This window comes from Motacilla alba, chromosome 21 (assembly GCF_015832195.1).
Source record: "Motacilla alba alba isolate MOTALB_02 chromosome 21, Motacilla_alba_V1.0_pri, whole genome shotgun sequence".
Taxonomy (NCBI): domain Eukaryota; kingdom Metazoa; phylum Chordata; class Aves; order Passeriformes; family Motacillidae; genus Motacilla; species Motacilla alba.
Window position 1 is genome coordinate 7,831,925 of NC_052036.1, and position 26,686 is coordinate 7,858,610.

At 48.2% G+C, this 26,686-nt stretch overlaps 1 protein-coding gene across 2 annotated transcripts in view; it reads left to right on the top strand.

Annotated features, from left to right (window-relative positions):
* The first annotated feature begins 18,400 nt into the window (after positions 1–18,400).
* Positions 18,401–26,686, top strand: part of WNT4 (Wnt family member 4) — a 43,385-nt gene continuing 35,099 nt past the window's right edge. Inside the window, exon 1 of one of the 2 annotated variants that reach the window (XM_038160085.1) lies at positions 18,401–18,704. In XM_038160085.1, the coding sequence (XP_038016013.1) occupies positions 18,628–18,704 (77 nt within the window). In that variant the 5' untranslated portion in view covers positions 18,401–18,627. The other variant, XM_038160086.1, reaches the window with a different exon arrangement.

The following is a 26,686-nucleotide window of genomic DNA, read 5'->3' on the forward strand; positions in this document are numbered from 1 at the left end:
ATGGCAAGCCCAACCCAACAGAAGACAAACTGTCACTATAGAGCGCAACACAGCGCAAAGCACCAAGACTCCATTAGGCTGTATAAGAGGGTTTATTAGAGCAACATGTTGCTTTTATAGTTTTTCAAGATATTTGCATTTACTTAACAGACGCATACATTGCCAATTGGTCATAAGAAAGAAACAAAGTTCTCAATAGGTGAACAAGGAGCCACATCATTCTGTGAGCCAGCTAAAGCCCGTATCTTTTAACTTTCACTCCTTCATCACGTTGTCATAGTGACAGCCTTGGTATCTTCCTTGAGAGAAATATGGGGCTTTCTTTATCTTCAGACAGCCTTTGCTGGCTCACAAGAACAGCACAAAAACGTCTTTCCTACAACAAACCCCTCTCACCACCTGCAGATCCCAAATCCAGAAAACTTTCCTGGGGTCTGAGCAGAGACAGCATCTCCGCAGGGGCTGAAGTCCACCTCAGATGGAGAAAGAACCTCTGAGGCTGGGTGAAAGTCAGTGGTGCTCCCCAGGGATTTTTCCACTGAGCTTCCCACATCCAGAACCACAGCCAGCTTCTTCATGCAACATTCTCTTCACAATGATGGTCTCCTGAAAGAGCCCTGAGCATCCCTCAGGATTATTCATGAGAGTCAGTTGGACTCAGACTCAGAGCTCAAGACCCCCTCAGATAATTCTAAACAAAAAGATAGAAAGCTGGAAAACTAGGCGGGGAGTTTGCTTTTAGAAGCTATCCCTTGTCATTAGGCCTATGGACAAGCTACACAACAGCCTTTCCTCTCCCCTGCAGATGAAGAGGTGCACAAAAGCCTCTTCCCTCAGCACACTGAAGAGAAAGCAATGCCTATGGATTTGCCAAAAGATATTTTTTGAACGGTCCTCGTGCAATGTTTTGGCAGTGGAAGGAGACCCAAATGGCTCTCAACAAGAGGAAAATGAAAAGAGAAATTAGTGTGACCAGGACAAATGGTGTTCAGAGGGACAGCTCAGTCTCGGGAATATCTGATGGCTCTGGAGCCAGCCCTGAGCAAAGCAGAATAGAAACAGGCCTCCTCTGCACTGGCCATGAAAACACACCTGGTGAACAGGGCTGGGGAATCCACATGAGAGCATCCCTACTTTTGTGTTCCACAGACATTACCGTGGCCATGGAGATGGTGGAGTGGTCGCCTGGTCCCTTTCCACTCATGATCTCAGTCTTGTGTCATACCTCCCCATCCACACACTGAGGCAAGGATGCTGCCTCACAAGTGTGTAACCTTCTCTTCAGGCTCACCCTAACACAGGAGCAACACCAGAGCCAGTCCTTCATCACCAACTCTACTTTGTTGGCTAAGCGTCCAATGTTTCCTCACACATATCTGGAGGCAAGTCACCACCACATGGAACAGGCAGGGCCCAGGACAGAAAGGCACTCAGAGTGGATTAGATTTGAAATTGGGTTAATTGCGCCTTTCCATCATTTATTTAGCTTGGGATAGGTCCAAAACACATGAATGAAATCCCCCCATGCACACTGCTGACAAGCGGATATTGCATCTGGTTTGAATATGGCGAGTGGCTGCAGAAGCAGAGACAGTGTGGACGTGCTTGAAATACAACACACGCCTCCTCACGCTTCCAGCCCCCATGGACCATGTGCCCTGCAGTTACATCATGCTGAAAGACCCCACCCTGCATCCCCAAACTTTCTCCACCATCTTCACATGCCATCATCTCAGGCCACTGCCAACCTGACCCACATCCCTGACACTCCTGAGGAGTTCATAACCCTGGGCAAAAGCCAGGAGTGAGACATGGAGGAGGAGGAAGACAACCCCTCAGAGCAGTAGGGGGTGACATCCATAGGCTGGGCTGTTATGGCCAGGATGGCTGTGGATAACACAGATGAAATGCCAACCTTCCCTGGAATTGAGAAAGGTTAGGAGGGGAGATATAAAGAGAAAAGAAAGCAGGGTGGATGCTACAGTTTTATTTCTCTAACCCTCCCCAGAGCCCCCTGTCAGCCCGTGAGCACTGACATGTCATCACTGTGGGGGGGGTGCATGAAAGCACTGGGGCCAATTTGTCCCCAGGGTGCTGAGGCTTGCTTAGAGGGAGGTAGAGCCAATGCCAGGAGAATTTCATCAGAGGAAAGTCATCTTTGGTCTGATGTCAGTGGGTGCAAGGTGCTGAGGGAATGCTCTGGAGCAGCACCAAAGAACAGAAGATGCTCTTATTCCCCCTTTATTCTCATGCTGATCTGCAGTCAGCACAGGTTAGCGATCTCGTAGGGGCTCTAGTGAAGCAAGAGACCCACTAGGAATCTGAAAGGCTGCAAGAAGACATGGGAGTTTGCAAGAGTTGCCTGCATAGAGCCCCTTGGCTCATGGTGCCAGGCAGATGCTGGAGATGCTAGAAAGGATGCTGGGTGAATGGGAGGAAGGATGTTTGATGAAGGGGCACCCTGGCAGTGCTAAGTGCATGCAATGCTTCTCTTTCTTGGCTTTTCAGGAGAAAGATGAGAAAACACTGGCCTATGTTTAGGTATCCCACATACATTCTCATTTTAGTCCATCTCTTAGGAAAACATGTCCTCAAGGTGCGGTGGCCACTTTGCTGGTCCCTGTAGCAGCACTGTGCCCAGAGGACCAGGGTGGAAACAGGGTCCAGCCATGAAGATGGTGGATGTGCACTGGTTTCTCTCCCAAGCACTGCTTCTGGCATGTGCCCCCGGTCCGCCCCTCCCCGAAAGCCCTGGCTACCTCCTCTCAACTGCTCTCACCATGAGCAGCTACAGAAGATGGAGATGGAGAAGCCAGAAGCTTACAGCCCAGTGGTGTGTGGTCCCCAGCCACTGCCTAGGGGACAAAGGGATTCCAGCAGCTGCCATTAGCATACAATGGTAGGTTTTCTCCAGTTCCTACCGTGGCACAGAGAAATGCCAAGGTCCAGGCTGGGACAGCTACATAGGACCCTTCCTCCTCCTTGCAGAGCAGCAGAGAGCCCTGATTTGCACAGGTGTTGAGCACCATCCATCCTCAGCAGCCTTCAGGGCTGTCATGATCACTTGGCCCATCCCAGGATCTGGCCTTTTTTCCACTATTCTTTTATGAAGACTTTATTTTACAGCTTGTTAATTTGTACTTTTTTGAGTTTTTAACAAGGATCAGGGGCCAAGTCCTCAGGCAGTCCACTGGCCATGAGAAATCCCATTCAGTACCATATAAATTATTTCAGATATTACTAATATTGCATCTATTGTGTAAATACTGACTAAATATTTGAAAAACACAAATAAATACAAGCTGAGCTGATGGCGGGAGCAGCTGCCTATGAGCTATTCTAGGCCCCCAGGGGGAAAGAATCCGCATTTTAAACTAATGTGTAAATATGTAACCTGCCTCCATCCCCCACCACATCATCATGAGCAGTCCTTGGAAGCAGCCCAGTCCCTCAGCTGCATGGCTATGATTTAACAACAGCTATAAATACATGTCATCCACTGGGCAACTGCACAAACAAGAGCTCACCTGGCAGTAAGAAGTCACCAAAAAGGCTCCCATGTGAGACCACTGTGCATGAATGGGTGCATGGTGAGGGGTGATGCTCAGTGCTAGTCCTTAAAGCCTCCCCTGGGTCCTGGACCTCATCAGCCCAGTCTCACAGACCTCAGTGTCGCATGCCAGAGTCAGGTATGAGCTAATGGGCCTCCAGGACCAATGAAGATTCTGCCTCCAAGTCATGAGCTTACTTTCCTGGGGCAAATGCCTTCATTCATTTGCAACATCTTTACCCTATTCCTCATTGTTGCAAGAAAGTCAGAGTCCTCCATAGTCATGGTCCTTTATCACCATCCAAAATTCCAGAGCAACATGCCCCTTGCCAGAAGGATACACCCAAGGACTGGGTCCCTGCATTCCACCACCTCTCAGCTTCAGATGCTGGGAGTTTCCAGCCCTTCCTAGCAAGTCTCCAATACCCCCTGACCCACCACCCAGGGTTGTTCTGTGTCTGAGTGGAATGAGGAACCCTGCTAAACCCTTCCCCACCCAAACCAGTGGCACTGTGAATTGTATTCCAGGCACAGGAAATGGAGCAGGGTACCACAGGCTGCAGGTGAGGTAGAGGAGATAGCTCACATTCCTGGGCTTTACCTGTGATGGACATGGGATGATCCTGGTTTTTACTTAGCATTGTTTATTTGTGACTTTCCCAATCTTTTAAATTGGATTTAACCCACATCCACTACTCAGCAAGGTACAAATACCTCTGGGTTAGTCCAGAGCCACAGAGCTGCTGCAGAGGACAAGAGCTGCTGAATTGGCCACAAGTGACAGCGTGGGGGAGATTTGCTCCTCAGAGGATGAACAGCAGCACAGCAAATGTGGTGCCAGGCTGCATCATGGGTTCCATTACCCAAGACTGCAGAGGGAGGCATTGGCAGCGACTGGGCCCCTAGAACCCTGTCCATGAAGGGGAGGGAGAGGAGAAGATGGGTCAGAAAGATATGAGTCAGGGCAATAAGGTCATTGCAGTGGGAGCCAGTCAAGACTCTCCTAGGAGAAATGCCTGCGACCTAAGGCAAAACAAGGGATTTAATGCCATTTCTCTTGAGAAAGGTGAAGATCACAGTATGGCCAGCCAGTTCCAAAGCTTCAGGTACTTTTCAGGCATGGGATGCCAGCTCCATCTTGGTCAAAAAGAACAAAGCTAAACTCACATGATCTCCACAGGACCAAATGCTGCAGAGAGGCTTTTCCAAACTTCTCTTGCCTCCTACTCCCTCTCTGGCACATGCAGACAGATGATTCCACACTGATTTTCTTAAATTTTTTCCAAGTCCTGCAGATCATACTAGTGCAGTGTATACTCTTGAGCTTGAAATCTCCCAGGCCCCACCATGGCCACAGACTCCTTCAAAACCCAATCTGGCTCCTCCAAGCCCCTGCAGTTGCTATAGGTGTCCAGACGCAGCCTAGCAAGAGCAAAGTCCACCCCACCAACCCTTCTAAATAACACTTTTTGGCTCTTATATGTGACATCTCTAAGGCCTTACATAGGTCCAGCGCATCAATGCATCAAAGACAAGCGGATGAGGCACTGGGAGAGGGTAGCACAGGATCAAGTTGTGCATCAGGGCTCAGCTTCCTCCCTGTAACTACAGATTAAAACAATAAACTCCAAAGGACCCAGCCTTTGGCAAGGACTATGAAGAACCGGTGTTTGATTGGCCCACAGTTCACAGGCACACCCAAATAAATAGTATTGTTTATAAGGACCAAAAATTAAAAATTAGGGGCTGTGATTTTCAAAGCTCCCCAAGGAGCCCTGACACTGAACTCCCATAAAAATTAATGGTATGAAATCCCAGCCTTGCATTTCTCTGGAGCAATAAAAAGAGTATTCATTGTGCAATCAATTGCTGAAATTAATAATAATTTATACTAAAGAATTCCCAAGTAATTTCACTGCTATGGACAGTTTCAGTTAGCAATAAATATATTAAATAAAATACCTACCATTTGAGTAGGAGAAGTTACTGTAAAATTCAGCAAATTAACTAAAACAATGCAAAGTAATTTCATTCCTTATTTTCTGCTGGGACTTGAAGCCACCCATTTAAATTCATGTACTCTAGTTTGAATTTTAAGTTGTTTTTCCTTTCAGATGCAAAACAAAATTTGTGTGGCTGATTGAAAAACCTCTAAGGAATATACAGGTGTTCCCATGTTTTTTGACATAATCATGATCTGTCCGTCAAACTTCATAGACCACTGCTTTTAGCAACAGCCTTGGGTTTGGCCAGACAAAAACACAACCAGGGGCGATGTTGATGCCAAGACTTTAGCCTTCCCTAGACATCTTGGCTGCATTTCTGCATGTTTGCATGCACCTTCAGATGCCAGGATCCCCCACCATTGCCCCTCATCTGTGAGAGAATAATTCAATTTGGTATCAGTCAGCTTTATCAGGCCTTTTGTGTGGTTTGCTGAGGATGAGATAAATGGTGCACAGGATTATATATTCCACATGAAACTCCTCCACCAGAGACATGCCATGGAGTCAGTGGATCCCATCCAAACACACACAAACACGTGCTCTTCAAGTCCCACACCACTCACACCTGCTTTGTCCATGCTGTCAGTGTTCAACAGGAGAACACCAAAGCCACAGATGCCCCACTGACACTCACAAGCAGCCAAAAGAGACACTTCTCACCCCATCCTCAGACCTTCATCTGTCTGAATAAGCATCTGCAAGACACCCTGTGCATCAAGTTCCATGGTTCCAGCCTACATTCTTCTCTGAACATCCTATTCTTCTCCTCACTGCTTGTCTATAGCTGAGATCACACCTCTGCCTTCACTCAGCAGATGGACCTTGCAGGCATGCAAAAAATTCCCTCATTTCCAGACAAACAGAAGATCAAGAGCATAATTAGTTATAATATTCTTTCTCTTTCTGGGGGAATTTGATCCTCAACATTGTAGCTTTCAAAATCGGTTGAAGAATTAAGCACTGATCCCATTACAACTTAGTAGGAATCCTATTCCATCCTCCAGTAAATTCCTCTGAGACCCTGCCCCACCTTCAGGCCTCAACAGAGGAATACACCCAGGATGAAACCAGCGGTACCATTAGAAGATACTGCAGCTAAGAGCCCTCAGGAAAAGGTCTGTAAGCAAAAAGAAGCAGGAGGCTGCAGGTCATGAAACCAGGCATGCATGCAGCCCGACTATCCTATATTAGTGACACCTTTTTAAAGAGATGCCACAGTAAAAGGAAAGATAAAGACAAAACTCTAGAAACTCTTCCTCTCATTTGAGCAATTTTTGCGTCTTCCCTACAGCTCATATCCCACCATATCTTATGCCCACTCCACATACTGAGCAGACTCAATGCAGACTTTCCAGGATTTTCAGATCTGGAAAATGCCAACCAACCTCCACAGTCAGAGCAATGATGAGTGGGAAGAGCAAAGAGGAAGGTCAATGCATCCCACACCACAGCCATTGGCTTCACCATCAGAAGTGTCAGAGAGTTTGATGTGCATGTTTCCTTGCTGTGGTTGGGTGTGAGCTGGCTGGAAGCATCACTGGCGATGGAGGTCCACAAGATCTGAGCTGGTCATGGCGCATGCTAACCACCTGGTCACTGGGCCACCGAGTTTGCCCCACAAGTGGCCGTGGCCAAGGCCTGTTACATGTGGTTGTGTCCCCCTCTAGTGGCGTGTCCCAGCCAGCACGGCCCCGGCCAGCGTGGCAAGCCAGACGTGCTCGCTGTGGCATGGTCACCATGAATTTGTGCTGCCGTGACTCAGGTCCTGTACTCGTGGCAGCATGCACAAAGAGGACCTCTAAGAGGACATGCTGCTGCTGCTCTGTATGAGTGCCATCCTCCATCAGTGATGGCAGGGCAAGGTGCTCCTGTAGAGAGACACTGGTCCATGAAAGCGAGTATGATGTTCCCAAGTCCCCCAAACCTCTCCAAAGCTGGACTAGGAAGGGCTGGAGGATGGCTTAAAAAATCAGGACAATGCTACAGATACCAGCCAGAGGTACCCGAGTTTGTGATGCTTTCCTGCCTCTCTGAAGGCCTTTTTTTCTGGGAGGACTGGGATGATTAAATGGAATTCTCTTCCGGCAGGTGCTGCCAGAAGAGGGATAAGTGCCTGCTGGAAAGCTAGCAAGATGCCTCCTCACCCCAACGAGGATGTAGCACTCTATATCACTGTTAATTTGGATATATTTACTCAGCAGTTCTGGTTTTATTTTTCCCTATCCACAGTTATCACAACAGGGGCAGGATCAAAAATTATATCCTTGCTGCATTTATGGCTGTCAATTGTGTTTAGTCCTGAAAAACACATCAGGTCTGGCTCCCTGTTAGTTGGGCATGATGTGGGATATCACTGTTCCTACTTTCCTAGACATTTAGTTGTTTTCTCTGGCTGATTCTCTTAAACAGCAATTTTTTCACAGCTTCATGTTTCCATATATCCTGGTAGAGTAAAAAATGAAAACTGCCCTGGTTTGCCCAAGAGAGTTGAACTGCGTGGAATAAATATGGTGTTTCCTTTGTGGGGGAGAGTAGACCCACTCTTGGTCTTGAAATGGTGCTAAAACAAGTGACCATAACAGCCCTAAGAGAAGATGGGACATACTGGGAATCTGCTAAGCATGCTGGAATATAGCCAGATAGTTAAAAATTCAACTCACAAAAATGTGTTTCGATTTCTTTCTTAATTGGGGGCCTCAAAGTAAGCACCTAAACACTTAGCATCAGAGGGTCCAGTGAAAAGAATGCTGAGTGCTGCAGGCCCTGTTCACAGTCACCATAAGGCTCTTACCATCATCTCCTGCACCTCTGGATAGGAACTGCTTGGATAACAGTGCTTCAAATATTTCTCAATTTTCTTAAAAAATATAAATTCCCCAAGTGGAAAAAATCAGTAATCTGAAAAATGAAGAAATTACCAAAAAAATGCAGTTTTTGAAGGGGGAAAAAAACCCTAAAACTTTTGAGCATTTTTCTACTCATTTCAGCAGGCCTGAGTCCATGCACACTGTTCACTCTGTACTGCTCATCTCAGCTTGGTAGAAAGCCAGAGAGATGGTCAGACATCTTCCCTATCATTTTCCCTCAATGCCAGATGTACCCCAAGATATTTCCTGAGTCATGTAACATTTGTAGACTATATGAGGCCCATAACTTTGTTCTAGGATGGGAGATGACCCATATATCAATGTCAACATCTACACATGGGAGTCCTTTGAGACTTCTGAGTCACCCACGACTTCATTTACAAATTCTGGCATCAGTGACAGCAGCTCTGTGGGACTGGGTCTCTGCATCTTCTGCTCTAGCTTCCCCTTCAGAGACAACCAGGGAAAATGCCTCTGATCAGCAAGTGGTTCACAAATCTTGCTTTTGAGTCCTCCTCATAAGGGCTGACAGGGGTGACCTCATCTCACCCACTCATATACCAAAAAAAAAAAAAAACAACAAAAAAAAAAAACCAAACCAAAAAACAACAACCAAAAAATCCAGTCTTTGGAACTTTGGCATAGTCTTCTCTATACCTTTGCCAAGCCTTGTGACAGCCTCTGCAAGAATAATGCGTGGAGGACAGATGAAGGGGCCAGCATTTCACCATGGGTTAGAAGGGACCCTGAATGATTATCTTACAGTTCACATTCATTTTTCAGGTAATTACACTTATGGAAGATGTGTCAAACCCTTTGTGGTGGGCTGCCCTGCATGAGCTTCCCACAGTGTGCTGGGGATCTGTCTTTTGCAGGATGATGCATCCTCAAATCACAGCAAAGGACACATCTGAGGATGACTAAAGGATCCACCAGGCCAGCAATATCCTCCAGGTTATCAAGTGTTTCAGAGACAACAGTGGAATGTTGTACACCTTAGCATGGCATTCCCATCTGAGAACTCAGTATCCCCAAGGCCTTCCTTCCCCTATGTGTTCTGCTATTTCTCTCTCTCCAGGAGAAGGAATAGCGACCCATTTGGGGTAGGATCCCACTGGGGTCCAAAGTTAAACGACACTGAACAAACCTTGGGAGAAGAAACATGCTCTCAGCTTCAGTTAGAAGGTTGTTTACTGCGCAGAGGGTCAGGACATAGCACATTTCCTTTGATGATGAGCATCTGCCTCAGAAAATATCTGTGTTAGGGAAATCCTGTGCCCATAACATCTCTCTGAGGCACTGCTTACCCAGACATCTAAGGGTGATGGGAAATTCACATCTTCCATCTCCACTACTGGACTTCTGTGCCATGCCTTTGTTCTCCTGATATCTCTTCTTCATCACCTGTGACTCCTGCGCATCTCTGCGTGTTCTGACTTGCCTATACCATCCTGGCAGGGCTCCTGCATTTCAGCATTCAGTGGTCCACCCTGGGCTTGGACATTTTGCCATCTTGGAAACCCACAATTCTCACCCTGTGTACAGGGCACAATTTCCAAATGTGGGATTTGTAGTTATATAAGCAAAATGTGGAATTTCTCCATCCTTTGGATGGGAGAGGACATTGGGTCTAGCAGGCCTAAAGAGTGTCTAGTTCCTCTGAAACAGCCACCCTTCCACTGGAATTTGCCCAGAAGCCCCCAAGGAGTTACTCTGGAGGTGCAGCTCCCCTCATCAAGGAGACACAGTGTTGCTCCACCATCCATCACCATCCATCATCTGGTCACTGAGTGCAAGAAACACAGGTACATGGACAACACAATCTGTCACTTTTAATCTCCTCTCCACTTCCACCTGCCCATGGCTTGTCCCCCAAACATGTGGAGCTTCCCTGCTCTTTCCTCCAGCAGTTTCATTCTTTGGCACTAACCTGAGACTGTGAACATGTGCCTTTCTGATCCCATCTCCTCCTGCGTCTGAGCCTCTCTGCATTTTGTTTCCCTGGTTCTCTGGTATTTATGACCTATCTCTTTATTCTGCTCTGGAGAAATCCCCATGCTGTAGAAGTCAGCTGGACAAGCTGCCTGTGCTGCAGCAACCACATTGTCTCCAGAAGCATTCCCATTAGCAGGGGACAGGTGATGGATGCATCATTGCCAGTGCAGGACTGATTTCCCATGTGACATTCTCCTGAAGTTCAAGCTGGATTCACAGATCATAGATCATACATACATACATACATACATACACTGAGATATAGACAGAGATTTTTGAGATATATATGCATCACCATAAGTCAAACATACACAACTACCCACAACCATAATTTGCATTAACAGTCCCATTCCTGGTGATCTCTGTTAGCTTTTCTGGTGCACACCTGCCTTAGGAACTTAAGAACCCCTCTAAATTCAACATGCAAAATGACACACATCTGACTGATTACCTGTCTCCAATGTATCTCCTGTATCTGCACTTTTGAACTTCTGATCTGCAAATTCCTACTTATGTGGAGTCCACAGAAAGTAACTCATCAACCTGGAGTCTGTTATCAGTACAGTTAAGTTGCTTTAGAAGGGTCCGCATTGCCACAGGAAAATTTTTCAGACTCAGCAAACCGAAGCAGGTTGAAAACCACTGATCAGAGGTTTTGAGATTCTAGGGAATGTCTAAGATTGTTTGGAGGCTCTGCACTTTTGGAGCTGAAATGTTAATAAGAAACTATTGACATTAGTTGCGATGAACACTGCTATATTGACATGAGAAGGAAGCACAGACTGAGAGGAAAAAAAAGGTCAGTGTTTGACAGGTGGGATAATAAATAGTGTTTTTATGACCAATGCAAAATGCAGTGGTCGCATTGCTATATACAGTCCGCCAGGTAAACCGAGCCACTGTGTTTCCTTTATTTCAATTAGCTACAAGTAATTTGCTGAGATATTCAGGGTAATGTGTAACTGAGAGGTTCTGAGGGCTGTTCCCAGCCTACGGCTACAGAACCTGACACCTCTAAGCAATGTGGAACATTTTTAGCCTCTGCTGGAGGCAAAAACTGAAAGTTAGACAGCACAACCATAATTCCTCCCCAAATTGCTGGGATGGTTTCTGCCAGGTCCTTGCCCCACAGCCATGCAACCTGGGTGGGAGTTGGGGTAATGAGGCTGCCTGAACACCCTGGGGGAGGCTGGTTGCAAGGGGAGTCTGTGCTATACCTCCTCCCAGCCTTCACAACCAACTCAGGCAAACAAGCAGATCATGTTGGTGTGGAAAATTTGTCCAGTTGTCTCTGATCACAGAGTGACTTTTGTCAGATGGGAGAGCAGCGGCTGCCTTCCTGCATGGGTGTTAGGCAGCTTTTGTGTCTGGTCTTTTGCACACCTCAATAGAGCCATAAAACTCTACCTTTCTTCCCTGCCATGGACATTTCAAGCTTCACTGATTAGGTTTGCATTGTATGTAGCTATTAAAGCCAAACATTTACAGTCCTTCCAGTTTTGCAGGATAATTTCAGAAGCAACAGCCCCAAAGAAGTCCTTTTCTGTAGTTGAATAACCTGATTTGTACAAAGATTTAGCAAAAAATCTGGGCTATTCTGATTTCTATGTGGCTTCCCTCCCTTCCTAAGAATAATTGTGCCAAATCCTCCAAGACACAAGATAAACACAGTGGTTTCACTTTATTATAACACACAATAGATTTTTCAACGCTGCCTCACCAGGTCTCTCATTCATCTTTGTCTCCAAAAGGTTTTGTTTTCATCATTTTGCCATCATATTTACATAAAAATGCACTGGACAGCTGAGGGGATTTTACTGTCTCTTCCCGTTCTGTAGTTTAATTAGTCATTTCTGAAAAGAACTTTACTTAAAATAAGAGATTTCCCCCCCATTTCCCACAAGAGATAATTAAATATATGAGCCCCAGACAGCCCAACGCTTCTGCAGGAGCTTCATTCTTTATGTGTTTCAAGAGTAACAAGGACTTGGTTCAGGAACCTTAATCAAGTTCAATTATCAATTGCATTTTGGCGAAGCAGCAGGCTCAAACTTGGTATCAGTGCAGCAACCTGTCCCTTGGGTATCTCCCAAAGCCCAGCTCTGCTTCTTCCTCCCAGTCAGGAGAGAATTCCCTATCCACACACCTGCATCACCTATCTGACATCAGCATGAAAAAGTTGTACAGCCAGCACTTTACTCCACACAAATCTTCACAAAAGGAACAGACTCCTAAAGATGCTGCTCATATCTCAGCCTCCTGTTTCCTCCACTTGGTAGATGCAAACTGAGCCAGTGGAAGAGATGGTTCAACAGAAACACTGGGACACTGGGACCTCTCAAAGATGGGTGTGGAGGGAGAATGCTATCCCCATTTAAAACATTCACCAGTCAGGGCAGGGAAATGCAGCTTAATGTCATCCAAACATAGCCATGCTCTGCTGTAAGGCCAGTTGTCTTGTCATTTATCCGATAGCCAAAGACAGGAAAAACTTTGTCCTTATTGATATTTTACATGGCTTTCAAATGGCTTGGCAATGCAAATCCTCTTTGCCAAATGAAAGAGGAGGAATTTACACACAGACAAGCAGAAACCTTGGATGAGAAGCAGCAGAAGAATTTGGCCCTGGACTTCTCCACTGGTCCAGACAAGCTCATTTGTCTCTGTCAGCCCTTGTCATGGGACAAAGCTTGGAATTTCTTTCCAGGCACAGTTTTTCTTGCTTCCAGAGATTTAGAAGATTTTCTCCATCAGTATTTTATTCACTACCAGTAGACCAAATAATCCAAATCAGCACCTGTCTTTTTGTTGATTTTCTTCTGCTCCTTCACACCTCTGGTTTGTATCCCCAAAAGGCCATGTCTGCATTACAAAACAAAGCAGGCAAGGGAATCGTGGCACCGAGGGTGAAATGGTGTGGAGTTGTCAGGGAATGTATAGCAAAGCCTAAAATAATCTGGCCTTACCTCTCCTAGGGCTTAAGACAAGATATCCCTTGCTCTTTGCCTAGCCACTGTCTGCAAGGTGCATGTTGGCTGGGCCAAAACCACACCAGCAAGAGCATCAACAGGTTGAGTAGTGCAAGGAGAGAGATGGAGCAAGACACAGCCCCATGACCTCCTTGGTCACACACAGGAAGAGAGATGTGGACATCACTTAGGCTGAGCACCTTGGCAATGGTAACGCCACCTGGGGTGGTTGTAGGTCTCATCGCTCTGGGGAAATGTCATTGCAGCCTTCCAGTACTTACAGGGGCTTATAAAAAATGAGGAAGAATAACCTTTTAACACAAGCAGATAGTGACATGACAGGGGGGAACTGTTTTAAACTAAAGGAGAAGAGACTAGTTTAGATATTACGTAGAAATTCTTTACTGAAAGGGTGGTGAAGCCTGGAACTGATTGTCCAGAGAAGCTGTGGCTGCCCCATCCCTGGAAGTGTTCAATGCCAAGTTGGATGGGGCTGGCAGCAACCTGGGATAGTGGAAGGTGTCTCTGTCCATGGCATGGGGTGGAATGAGATGATCTTTCATGTCCTTTCCAGCCCAGACCAGTCTGGGATTCCATCATCTGCTACATCTGCTGAATGTGAAGATAAGCTGAAGATAACTCCACCACAAGTCATGAACAGTCCAAGGTGTTCACCCCTGCCCTGTCCACTCCTGACCATCCCCAGCCTGGAAGACCCTTTGCAGTCCTGATGGCTTCCATCACTCCTTCCATCCTGTTCAGCTGAGCATGGCTCTCCCAGCTCTCACGGTGGGGGATGAAGTCTCAGTGCTCTTAAATGCCTGGAGGTATAATGAGCACTGGAAAGGAGTGAATCAGGGTGTTATGTATCCAACCAGCCTGAAATCTCCTTTTCTTCCTGAGCAGAATGAGTAGGGCAAATGTTGTAGTCGTGAGCTGTCACTCCAGTGTCAGTTGTCTACATGTGCACTGCCAGTCTGGCACCTGGACCAAGGTTTGTTTCATCAGTGCTACACACTGCTTGGTCTGGGTGGCACCCAAGTGAGTGGGGAAGTCGGTTGGGATATATTTTAAGTGCCAGAATCTGGAACTCTGATAACAATCTCCTCTGAAAATAGTAGAACCCAGGGGACAGTTAATTCACAGACCTGTGAAAAAGGATCTATCTGAGCAGTGGAAAAGTTGGCTCTTTCTGCAATTGTATGGTTTGAAGGCATTCACAATATTTGGGGATGCTCTTAACTTCCCTCATGGACAGTACCTACAAGATTACCATAGCCACTCATTTTTCCCAGTGAAATTTTGATGGTGTGTTCAGAGACAACATCCAAAAGAAAAGTCCCTAAATCCCAAGCCAGTCTGTATTTTTTTCAGTGCCCTATTTGACATTGAAGGAGCGAGTCTTACCAGCCTCAGTGCCAGATTTCAGGTGATGCCACTGAAGATTTATTTTAACTGAACACCTGATTCTGAAGACTCATACAAATAAATGCACATTCCCAAGCAGGCTCTGGAATAGGTATGGGGCTAAAGGCATCCTGCTGCAGCTAAAAAAGGCTGGTCTTGATGTTCCAGTGGCCATTGTGATGTGTTGAGCAGGAATTCCAGCTCAATAACCCAGGTGAGCATGGGTTACAGCAACTGCTTGCTCCCTGACTGTAATGGACTGGACACAGCTCTTTTGTCAGAGCAACTTTCATGTTTGCAAAGCTGCTTCTAATTGTGAACTGCAGTCCCATACAGTCCCTACTCTAACCAGTCATCAGTGTCGCTCGGAAATGTTTGGGTAGTTTGAAGTAAATTTCATCAGACAAAACACAGGTTTCGGCAAAGGAGTACAATTGTCCTGTATTTTCTGGCATGGAGGCTCCCAGAACAGCTTCTCCTTTCTCCAGGACAGGATTAATACATGTACTGTTGCTAAAGTGTCCGATAGTAATGTTCCATTAAATCCAAAACAGAATTTATTTCTATTCAGAGCCAACTCCCACAGCCTCAGATTCACCCATGAGTTCTCCTTTCCTTTTTCTTGCAGCTCTTCTCTCCATCACATGGTGGAGACTATCCTCTAAATTGTAGAGTACCCTACTTTCAATCCCATTTGGTAAGCCCATGGGGCATCAGGAACCTGAAAAGAACCTGTAAAATACCTCTCACAACCTCCATGACTGATGGCACTGGTCAGATCCAGAAACTGAGGAAGAGTGCTACCTGCCTGCACTTACTCTTCAGTGTAGTTTGTATTTACATCACTTATATCCAAAGCCTGGCTACAATTTTGCAAGGATTTTTGCATGCTTTGTTGCTTTCACATTGGTCTCTGAGCTGAAAACCCCTTCCTGTTATCACTGCTTGCCCTTTGCCTTTGCCTGTGATATGGTGATGGCAATTTCTCTTTGAATAAATACCCACCTGGGCAAGCCTTGGAGTGCATTTCATTCCTCTTCCCATCCACTGAAATATTTACACATCAAAGGGAGTCTCTTATCTAATGGGAGTTAGATGTTCATTAAAGCAACACACAGTCAGTAACAAAGAGTGTTGCCTTGCAGCCTGGGGTGGTCAGCAGGCACTGAGCTCCAACCTACACTGGCAGTGACAAGGGGCCTTCATCACCAGCTGCTGTCCTGAGAGGAGTACACAGGAGGGGCCCTGCTGGCCAAGAGGCTCTGCAGCAATGCACAGGCCAGGAGACCCACTCTGTCCCTTAAACATTCCTCTGGATCTGGGCCTTCCTCTCTTCCAAATCAGCTGGGCTTTAGGTTTTTAAAGCACCTTAGCACCTTCTGAATCAGAGGCCAAAAGAACCCAGCTTCCAGAAAGCTGTAGGTAATGACCAAGCAGTGTTTCATGGGCCTCTTTGAAAAGACCAAGGAACCCACACCCTTGAAGTGAGTGCCCATTTCCATATTCTGTCTTCTGTTCACACTCATCACCTCCTCCACCCCAGAGACTGTAAAATAAACACCCCTCCTGCCCTGATGCACTGTTATCATCTCCACAGGCAGCTCACACTGCACTTCCTACCAGGGTGACTAACTCCAGAGGTGTATGCATCTGCCTCCCCTCTGGCATGGGGGTACCACTCATCAGTCCATGGACACTCTATCCCCAGTGCATCCTGTGGATGTGACACTCTATCCCCAATGCACACTGTGACTGCTGCAATGGCCTGGCTTTCCTGTTCTCCTGCTGGTTAAGTTAGGACAGTCTCCTCTGTTCCACCTGCTACAATGGAAACAGGACTTGAAGCTGCTGCAGAACTAGGTGGGCATGACCTACAACTCCTCAGTCAAGCCAAGAGAAGTCTCAAGAGGTCTTCCAAATCAATGTCAAGCACCCACTGCACCATCCTGCCACCACAGCTACCCCAAAATCAGCGGTAGGGTGCCCTGAGCCTGCCCACAGCACCACCAGCCCTGGCACCGGGAGCATTTATGCCAAGAGTGCTCCGTCGGCTGCAGATGTCCATGCCAGACAGGACCCCAGGGTACATGCCCACCCTTCTGGCTTCTGTCTGATGTTTCTCCTTAGAGGGGAATAACACATGAGAGGCCAAAAAGTATGACATTCCCATAGACCCACGTGGCTCTGGCCAGCCAGGCACAGCCCTCTAACCTCTCATTCCCCTTAGCCTCTCAATTAGTTCTTGCCTTCGTGACAAGTTCACTCAACACCCCGAGCAATTAGAAGCCAGAAGGCATCAGATTTGTCTCAAATGATGAGCCAGATTAATCAGCTCCAGTTGCACTGAATTACCCAGACAGGGCTCACGGCAACAACCTCCAATTCACCAGCAAAGCAGCCAGCATCCCGTTTTCACCCAGGATAATCAGCAAGGATGTGAAAGCCAGATGAATGACTAGGTAAGGGTGGGCTGCTGCCTGTCAGGAGCTGGAATATAAGTTAAAGCACTTTGAAATTAAATCCTCACTTTGACAGGGAACTAATGCAGAGATTTTAAAGAAGGTGTAATAAAGTTAGACAGGCATATGTGCAGCCTAGCGCAAGTTGCCGTGCTTTGAATAAGTGTGCCCCAGCTACAGGAAAATGGAGTTGAAAAGACAAAGGGAATCTTGAATAGCTCCAAACCAGCTTGGCAAGATTTTAGAGATGGTAGCAAGAGGTTTTAGTAATGGACCTAAGTAAAAACATTGTCAAGAGGAGATTTGGTGCACAGTTGTGGCTGCCTGGGATCTTGGATTTCACACCAAGCAGCCAGCTCGTGTTGCTCCTGGCTTTAAATTAAGTCATTTGTGCCCATATGGATAGACAGAGGCATGGTGGATGGAGCAGAGATAGGGATCCCCACCACATCTCTTGGCCTCAGGGTGGTTAAGACATGATGTTAGGAGCTCTTGGGATTTCCCAAGAGTTGACTTTTCCAGAGATGAATTTAAGCCTTGACGTTCTAGAGCCTGCCACCAGCCGCTATGTCTGGCAGCTCTCCACGGGGCAGCCCTTATTGAGACACCAAGAGGGTTTGCAAACTCGTCCGTGTTCCATCTCCAAATGCTGTTCTCCTGATAGAACCCCGAGAGAGATACCCCAGATAGAACCCACCTAGACCCCTCTCCTTAGGTGCAAATTTTCGAATGCACTTTGGCATTAACAGTGAATCCTCAGAAACTGGAATTTTGGAAATCACTCCAAATCAAAGGGGTGCTTGTTGAAGAAGGCAGCCTGGGCGATGCACTCCAGGCAGCGCCAGGACATCTCAGGGCTCTGCTTCTTCACAGCAACCAGGAAATTACTCCAAAAACATCAAATGCGGAAACCCCCGCCCCGCCCCTCTGCGAGGTTCCCCCGTCTCTCCCCGCACCCAGAGAACCCACCCAGTGGTGCCGCTTGGTGGGTGCAGCAGCAAGGTGGGGAACGCTGGCGGATTCCCCGTTGCCCTCCACGTCGCCGGAGAAACTCCCAAAGCCCTCCCTGCCTCCGGACCCCCTGACGCCCTCTCCGGTGCCCTCCCCGCCGCCGGCCCGCCCCGGGGATGTCCCCGGCAGTGAGTCCCGCCCAGGGAGTGGCGGAGCCGGGGCTGCCTCCGCCCCCGGCCCGCCTCCGGCCCCGCCGCTCCATCCCGGGACGGGCCGGCCGCGCTGACAGTCGGGCTCAGCGGCCGCCGCGGGAGCATCAGCCGGGCAGCGCCCGGCGCTCCTGCCCGCGCCCACCTGCGGCGGCGGCTGCCCTGGGCGCTGCCGCCGCCGCTCCGCGCAGTCCCACCCCGCCTGCCCTCCAGGATGAGCCCTGAGTATTCTCTGCGCTCCTTGCTGCTCATCATCCTCGCCACCTTCTCGGCCAACGCCAGCAACTGGCTGTGAGTAGCCGCGGGGCGAGAGGGGGAACACGGACGCGGCGCAACTTGTTGGTAGCCCCGGGGACAAGGAGCAGGTGCCGCGGGGTAGGGCAGCACCGGGCGCGACCGCCTGCAGCGATGCTGCTCGGTCCCCGGCGCGGCATAGGGCGCCTGTCGCCATCGCGTCGGTCCCCTGTCCCCGCTGACCCTTGCCGCCGTGGCGCTGGGGTTGCAGCCCTCATCCGCAGGCAGGTGGGCGGCAGGGGATGCCGACTCTCCCCAGCCGCTCAGTGGCGGTGTGTTATCGCGGCTGATGGGAATGGGGCTGGTTATCTAGCCCCCTGTCCCATTTTTTGTCCTTAAGTTGTGAATCCGGATCACACCGGGATCACGGGGCATCGGGTCGGAGTGGGGCCTGGGTGTTGGCGAGATGCCACGCGAGGGCCAGCGGTCCAGGGGAGGATTTGGCGGAGCTGGGGCAGCCAGACGTGCTGGGCCCGGGGATCTGCAGCGAGCAGGGCTGCCCATGCCTCGGCCCCCCATTCCCGGTAGGAGGACGGGTGTCGGGGAGCTGTTGCACGCCGCAGAGGAGCCCGATGACATCGGGAACCCGCTGAACAAACACTGAAATAATGTGTAAGGTAAACAGGGGCGGAAATCGTTCTGGAAAATTCCTACGTGTTTGCCAAGGCGGTGGGACTACTTTCTGAAGAGGACACCCCCCCCCCCCCCCTTTCCCCCTTCCTGGGTCAGAGGGGATGGACCATAACAGCACTTTCCCACCTAACTTGGAACGAAGGCATCGGTTCTTCCTAATAAATCTGCTTCGGTGGGAGATGGTGCTTCCCCTGCTGCCCGTGTTGCCGGCTGACGGGAACTAATTAGTTCCCGTGCACGCACCCAGCAGACCCGCTCTCCGGCTAGGAGCGTGGGCTGCCTCCATCTCACCTTCATGGATTTCTCTCGGTAGGGGCAAGTACACCACACAGGTTAAGGAGTTCCCGGGATTGTCAGCATGAAAGATCCTGAGTGTCGTGTATCCCAACACAGGTGCTCAGGTGGGCACACATTCCCTGTGCAAGGAGTCTTTGCATCCGGATACAGCCTTTTTATTTTGACTTGCTGGAGGCTGTGGGATGTAGGTGGTTTTTGGAGGATGCTCCCCAATGCCTGGGGAAAGTGCCAGGTCAGCGGCACTCTCCGAGTCCTCTGCCTGTGGGAAAAGGTGGCTGCCTGGGATGCGTTAGTGCTTAGTCCTTCTCCCCTCCTTCTTTGCCAGATGGAGCGACTTGCATGCCGCACTACTGGTGGGTGGATCATAGCAGCTATCAAGGTGGTCTTTTAAGCTGTCATGCTTCTGGTGAAGGTATATTGGGAACTGTGGGAGTGTTTTTCCTGCAGGAAGAAAGTCCTGCTGAGGAAGCTCTGTGAGATGATGGCAGATCTCTGGAGAGGAGCAGCTTCGGCTGCCCTGGGACGGGCACAGCGGAAAGTGGGGATTTCATGAGTGAGTAGGCTGCCCCGCACGGATGTGCAGAGGTGGGACTCCCCTCGGTCCCCGGCGCCGCACGCAGCTGGAATAGGATTTGGGAGGCGAGGCGGAGTGGTGATTCGCCGCCCTAGTCAGGGAGAGCTGTGTGCAGCCGTCCGTGCTGGCAGAGCAAGGGTGGGCGCGGGGGCTCGGCAGCAAAGAGCAGAGGGCTCATTCCTGCCAACAGGGGAGGAAAAGCAGATACATTTCAGTGCGTTTCAAAGGAAGGGGGTCAGCTTTTTTTGATGTTGCAAATGTATCATGATAAAAGGATCGTCCCCCGCTCAGTGCTTTTTATTCTTTGCCTTTAGGATTAAGACAATTCCCATTGTTTATCTTCTTACATCAGAAACAAAGGCTGCCGGAGGCAATAAACAGAGTTAGAAGGATCCCAGGAATTATCAGATATTCGAGGAATGAGTGTGCCTTGTATGTTTTCACGTGTGTGGGCTCTGCATGCTCGGCGTTATCCCAGGGCGCTGCCAGCTTGTGCCCAGCACACGGGATGGATCCAGTCTCGCCAGGCAAATAGTTCTACACAGAGGTGTGTGCATGGAATGGCAGCGTGCGGTGAAGTTTGCTTTTCCAGAAACCTGCTGGATTAGAGATTAAGCTCAGTTGTGAGCTTTTTTTCTCTCCCCCTAAAGCTCTAAAACTTCTTTCGACCTGTACAGACTCGCATTCCCCTAGTGCTTTGGAGATACGCTGCTTGCAATGCTTGAGCTAAGGGTTTCTGTAAGCCTGGCTTTGTGGGGAAAGTGCTTGTTTTGGCCATGCAATGAGGTGCCCCATCCAGCATAAAAAGGAGATGATGTAGGGATCTCTCAAAGGGATCACTCTGCTACAGTGGCCATTGAGCTGGAAAGGATTTCCCAAATCTTTTCATTAAACAAACCAACCTACTTTCTCCCTGCTTAGGAAGCAAACCTCAGGTGGTTTTTATCAGTGTTTTGAGTCTGGGGAGTTGCTGCTTGCCTTGTTGCTTATCCAGAAGGCCTCTGTTCTCCAAATCTGGAGATACTCTGTTCCCACTTCTTGTGAAAGCCTCAGGCTTGCTCTTCCTTCTGCCTTTGGAGGCTCTGATTTGCCTCCCGCCCATTCAGGCAGATGTTTGTAAATTAAATAAAGGGCTGTAGATAGAGCCTTTTACATCTTGTTGGCTGTGCGCTGGAAGGTCCCTCTGGCTTCTGCTTTATCTCTTAAGGAGTCCAGGGCTGTGCTTTTTATAGGGGAAGCAGATGAGTTACTTTTCAAAGCAACCTGCACTTCGTAGACTCTTGAACCCACATGTGCAGTGATGTGGTTGAATTTGGAAGCAAGGCCTCTTCTGCTCCAAACTCATCCTGCTACTGAGGGTGTTTCATAGAGACTTCTAGCCAAACAAGCATCATTCCACAGCTGGCACAGAAGTGTCAGGCTTTGGTTTCAGTCCAGTTGTTTAGTTAGTTAGTTATTCATTTATTTACCTATTTTGGAGAGAAAGAAGTCCATGTGAAAAAGTGAACTAGAAAATGTGCAAAGTTGGTTATGGATGTAAGCATCCACTAAATGTGTGATCCACTGGGGCCCACAGCCTTGCTTTCTAGCTGTTCAGAGTGTTTGAATGATGAGAGAACAGAAACAGAACACATCAGATACAACAGGATAAGGTCCTTTGGGGGTGAGACCCCTGGATATCAAACTATCTGAGAATCATTACAGCCTCTCTCAATTTTCTTGTAGCTAAAACTGGCTCTGGAGGAGGCTCTCCATATGGACAGGCTTGGTCTGAGATATGGTCATGCCATTTTAGAGCAGGGTGTACCAGCAGCAGCTCTGTCTACCCATTCTTTACAGGGATTTAAAATTTCTGTCTGGGCTTGGAACTTGGCTTAAAGGGCCAGAAGCACAGACGGGCTTTTAAAACCTTAAAAAAAAAATTAATACGAGTGCTCTGGGAAAACTTGAAGACATTGTGAAGGTCCAAACAAGCCTGGCTAAGCAGCTGCTCTCTAACTATGTTCAAGGGCAGGTGAGGAAGGGATGAAAGGAGTTTGGATTTCCCTGGCCTCTTTTCATCAGAACATCACTATGTGCTTTCAAACAGGGGGCTCAATTCTCTGTGCCCATCTCTGCCAGCTTAGGAGTAGAGATGTTGCAAGAGCAGCCAAAACAGTCATTTTGTTTGGGTCATTATGCAATGCAGAGGATTTGAGAGGAAGCATGCCTGGGTCCTTCATTTGCATCCTTCTGGTTTTAAACCAGGCTTTATTTTTTTCAGGTGAGTCTTCACAGCTTTGATAGTGGGGAGAGATCACTTCACCTGGAGCCTGGCATAGTTTAATTTTGTACAGCATTCTTTGCATTGTCATTGCAATGCTCCATCTTCCATGTGGTGAGGAACCGGTCCAGTATTTTCCCTTCAGATGCCATGCTGCCATGGCACAGATTTGGCAGGTGCTGCTAGCTCTAACACAGAGCTGTTCCTGCTAAGCTCCACTCCCTTCTCCATGCTCCTGGTTTTTGCTGTGAGTACAGTGTCAGGAAGGTTCCCTGGTCACATCTGAGCCGGTCCCAGCAGCCAGGGTGGTGGGTTGCACCATTTGGGTTTGATGAGGAATTTCCTTACTTTGAGGGGGGCTGTGGGTTGGACGAATGGCTCTCCACTTCTGGGATGCTCAGGGCTCCTTTGCATTGCTCTGGGGATCCTGTCAGATCCACAAGGTTGGTGCATGAACCTTTGGAACCTGTTTCCAAGGCTGTGAGGTAGGAAATTGAAGCTGCTGAAAATATATTTTAATTTTTATTTATTTGTAGGTCTTGCCACTTCTGACAATACAAGCTAATTTTAGCACAGTGATGAAAATGGACTGGTTGTGGGTTGCACCCTGCAGGTTGCACCCAGTAGTCCTGGCACTGGACTTCCAACCAAGTTTGGCTTGTCTCTGAGCAATGGTCCTGTCTGGCAGACACCCTTCAGGGCTGTGTTTGCAAGGGTGTAGGAGGGCTCCGTGCTCTCCAGCTCCTCAGTGGTGATGGGCATTTCTGTCCTTTCCTAAGAAAGCCTCAAGTAAAATTACACCCCTGTCTTTCACAGCAGGAGGATGGACAGGAAGGAGATAAAACCACTCTGCATGCCAGGCTGTGAAGAACTGGATAAACTCCAAATATGAGCAACAGCAAGAGGCAGGTTTCTCTTTTGCAATGGCTTGGTGTGACTCCTTGAATCAAAAATGGACTTTTGCACTGAAGCAAAAAAGTGTTTATGTTACTCTCCAGAGAGCTACTGTCTGCTTGATTAATTCATCCTTGTAGATGTAGAGAAATGCATTACAGCCACTTTCTTAAAATGATGGAATTGCTGAGTAATCCTGGAGGTTAACAGTTTCTAGGAGATTCTTCTGTATTTCCTTACAAGTGCAGTGACACTGGATCTTAAAATAATTGGTGATTTTTTTCTTAAAGCTTGAAAACTTGCAGTCATCCAAGGCTGCTTGATTGGTAGACTCTGCTCTGCATATTCAGGGCAGGTAACCTTTGTTTTACCTTCCAAGGGGTGTCTGTCCCTGACACCTGTGGCTGACCCCTGGCAGCATCCTCCAGGCTCTCTTGGAGCTGCTGCCATGGGCTGGTGCACTTCACAGCCAGGAAGCTGCCTTGCAGGATCTGGCTGGCTCAGCAGAACTGGAGCCAGTATTGTGCTTTCATGAAATTACTTGGGGAAAAGTAATTGAGTCTCTCGGCCAGTGGAGAGCAGCCTGGGGTCTGTTGAAAGTTGGGTGAGATCAAACTAATCCTGTAGAAGGCTTTTTTTGTCACGTATTTGCAAATTCTGATCAAAACTTTAAACTCATCAGATTTTGAGCAATGAGGTCTAGGCTGAAGCACTGCAGAAATTGGCCTGCATTTGCCTTCCCTTGCAACAAGGTCTAGGTGTTGTACCTGAATCCAGGAGTAGCTTCTATTGTCTTATAAAGGAAGTAAAGGAAATTTCCTACACATTTAAAGCAGATTTCCAAAACAGATGCTGCTCAGGCTCTTCCCAGCTTCCATCCTGCTCTCTCCCATTAAAAAGTGGAGATTTTGCCCCTGCATGTTCAGAAAGCCAAAAAGCAGTACTAGCTCAGGACCAGCAGCTGGCCATCTCGCTGTCCCCAAAGACTTGTGATAGGGGAGGTAAGCCACCACCAGTGGCTGGGGCATGGGTGTTTGCTGGGTGTGCATGGTGTTAGATGCAGGGTCCAAGGGATGGGGGACAGGAAGTGTAGGCTCACCCTTGAGCTGAGGGATGGAGGTATAGGCATAGCACTGCCTCCTGGGTGACTCTCTCTGAAGATGTTAAATGGAGGTGAAGAGGTGTGAAAAGCAGGTTTCAGCCAAGAGATGGTGCCCTAACTGTGACAGGAAGGACTGAGGCAGACAGCTCTATTTCTTCCAAGGAAGAGACCAGACAGGTTCTCAGGTGATGACTTGTAAATCATAGTTTACACTTAGAAAAGCAGGATGTGTAATCCCAGGAGGAGGATGCCTGGTCCCTGGGAGGGCCAAGTCTGCTACAGAGCCAGCAGCTGGACAAGGGCAACCTTGCAGGTCTCTGCAGATGCTGACAGGGACATTACCAAGCTGGCAGGCTTGAGGAACCATAGATGTGGTGGGCCCTACTAGCCTGGAGCTGTTGGAACACAGAGACTGGCACTAAGCCCAATGTGGGACACCATGAGAAATCGTGGGAGCTGTATGGCCTGCATAGAGCATCATCTGGCCTGCCGGACTGAGACATCTTTCCATAGCTTCACTCACCCTGCTTACTAGGAGAAAGCAACAAGGCAAAGATAAAACACTTCTCCATATCTGCAGGATGGCTCCTTGTAAGGAGCCATAACACTGGTCAGTCACTCTGCCTGCATGGAAATATCTATGGAGACAGATAGATGCATGCAGGGATTCATGGGGTTTTTCCATGGATTTTTCACATTATAAACAACCTTCAGTTCTTCCCCAGAAGAAGCTTGCCTGCATGAGCTGTCTCAATCTTTAGGACAATCCCAAGTGCTGACTGCTGACTGTCCCTGCACCCTCAGGAGGCACAGAGATGTGCTTGCTGACCCCTCCACAAGCACGGGGATGTTTGCTGCCTCTCAGACAGGAGCAGAGCTGAATCATCTTCACAGTTTAAGGCTTGGACAAGCTTTTTGTGGCCTTGGTCACTCAGCCTTGTGGGAAGTTTATCCGCTGAGCAGGATGAAGCTTCTGAGCCAGATTTCAGAACATCTATTGAGTGGTTTATCAGGGATGCCACTGGCCTGGGTCTGAAAATTATCTTCAGGAAAATATTCCCAAAATGAGACAATACAAAGAGTTCACACTTGAAACTCATTTGTTTGACAAAAAGAAACACCAGAGATCTCTGCTTTCCCCAAGGAATATTCTCTGACCCACCTCAATTGAGTATTTGTCAATGACTGAAATTTCCACACCTTTCCATGGCAGGGAATCTTCTCCCCTCTCCTCCTGACTCTATCTGCCAGATGCTATGGCCCTTTCAATGTCTCCTTGTCATTTCACCAATTATCCCTCCTCATGAAAATATTATCATGATTTTTATTTAAGCAGGGCTTTCTGACATCCCCCACCTTTTCAAAGCTCCCTGGATTTGAGATTTACTTACTTGACATCTTGCAGAATGCATCAGCTGCAGCTGCTTAAATTATGGGCTTCAATCCTGATGTCAATACTTGAGATGGGGAAAAAAGGAAGGGCTTTCAGTCAGTTTTCTCCTAAATCAATGACTCTTAAGAGGGAGTCTGTTGTGCAAGTGACTTGCCTGGATTTAAAGGCAGGAGAAAAGAAATATACAAGGCCATGATGAAGGGAGAAGACAGAACTTAAAAAAATGGTGTGGGCAGCAGCTCTCCTCTTGAAACATTCTTTGCCCAGTCTTGGAAAAGGAAGAAAATATGCCATTGTTTGGGTTTGTTTTCCACAAACAGGGCTGTTTTGAGGCTGCATGTGAGACTTAAATTATAATCTAGAGCTCTGCATAGCAATCGAGATGTGATGTCATGAGGGAGGATCTGCACTGAGACTTTGTAGAGGGCAGGAGCTGTTTGTTGCCTTCCTCCTGCTGTGCCCGTCTAGCTCTCTGTGCAGGTAGACAAAGGCTTTGGCTGCGGATTCTACCACTTCAGCCCAGGGAAACAAAGTTTGGAGCAAAGTTCTTGTTAACGACCAGACAAAGCGCTACTGTCAGGTTTCCATGGGGACTGTGGGATGCTGCCGATGTGTGTGGTTCCTGACAGCCTTGGTGCTCCACAGCCCTGAGAAACATGAGATGGAAGCACCTCTGAGTGCTGACAAGGGTAGAGTGTGTTTCCCAGTTCTTACCTAACTCTTCATCTGCCCCAGAGAGGGGAAGGGGATAAGATATTCCTACCTGGTGCTCCTGAATGTGGTGTGATGAGATGCCATGTGAGAGCCTCAAAGCTGAGGTCCT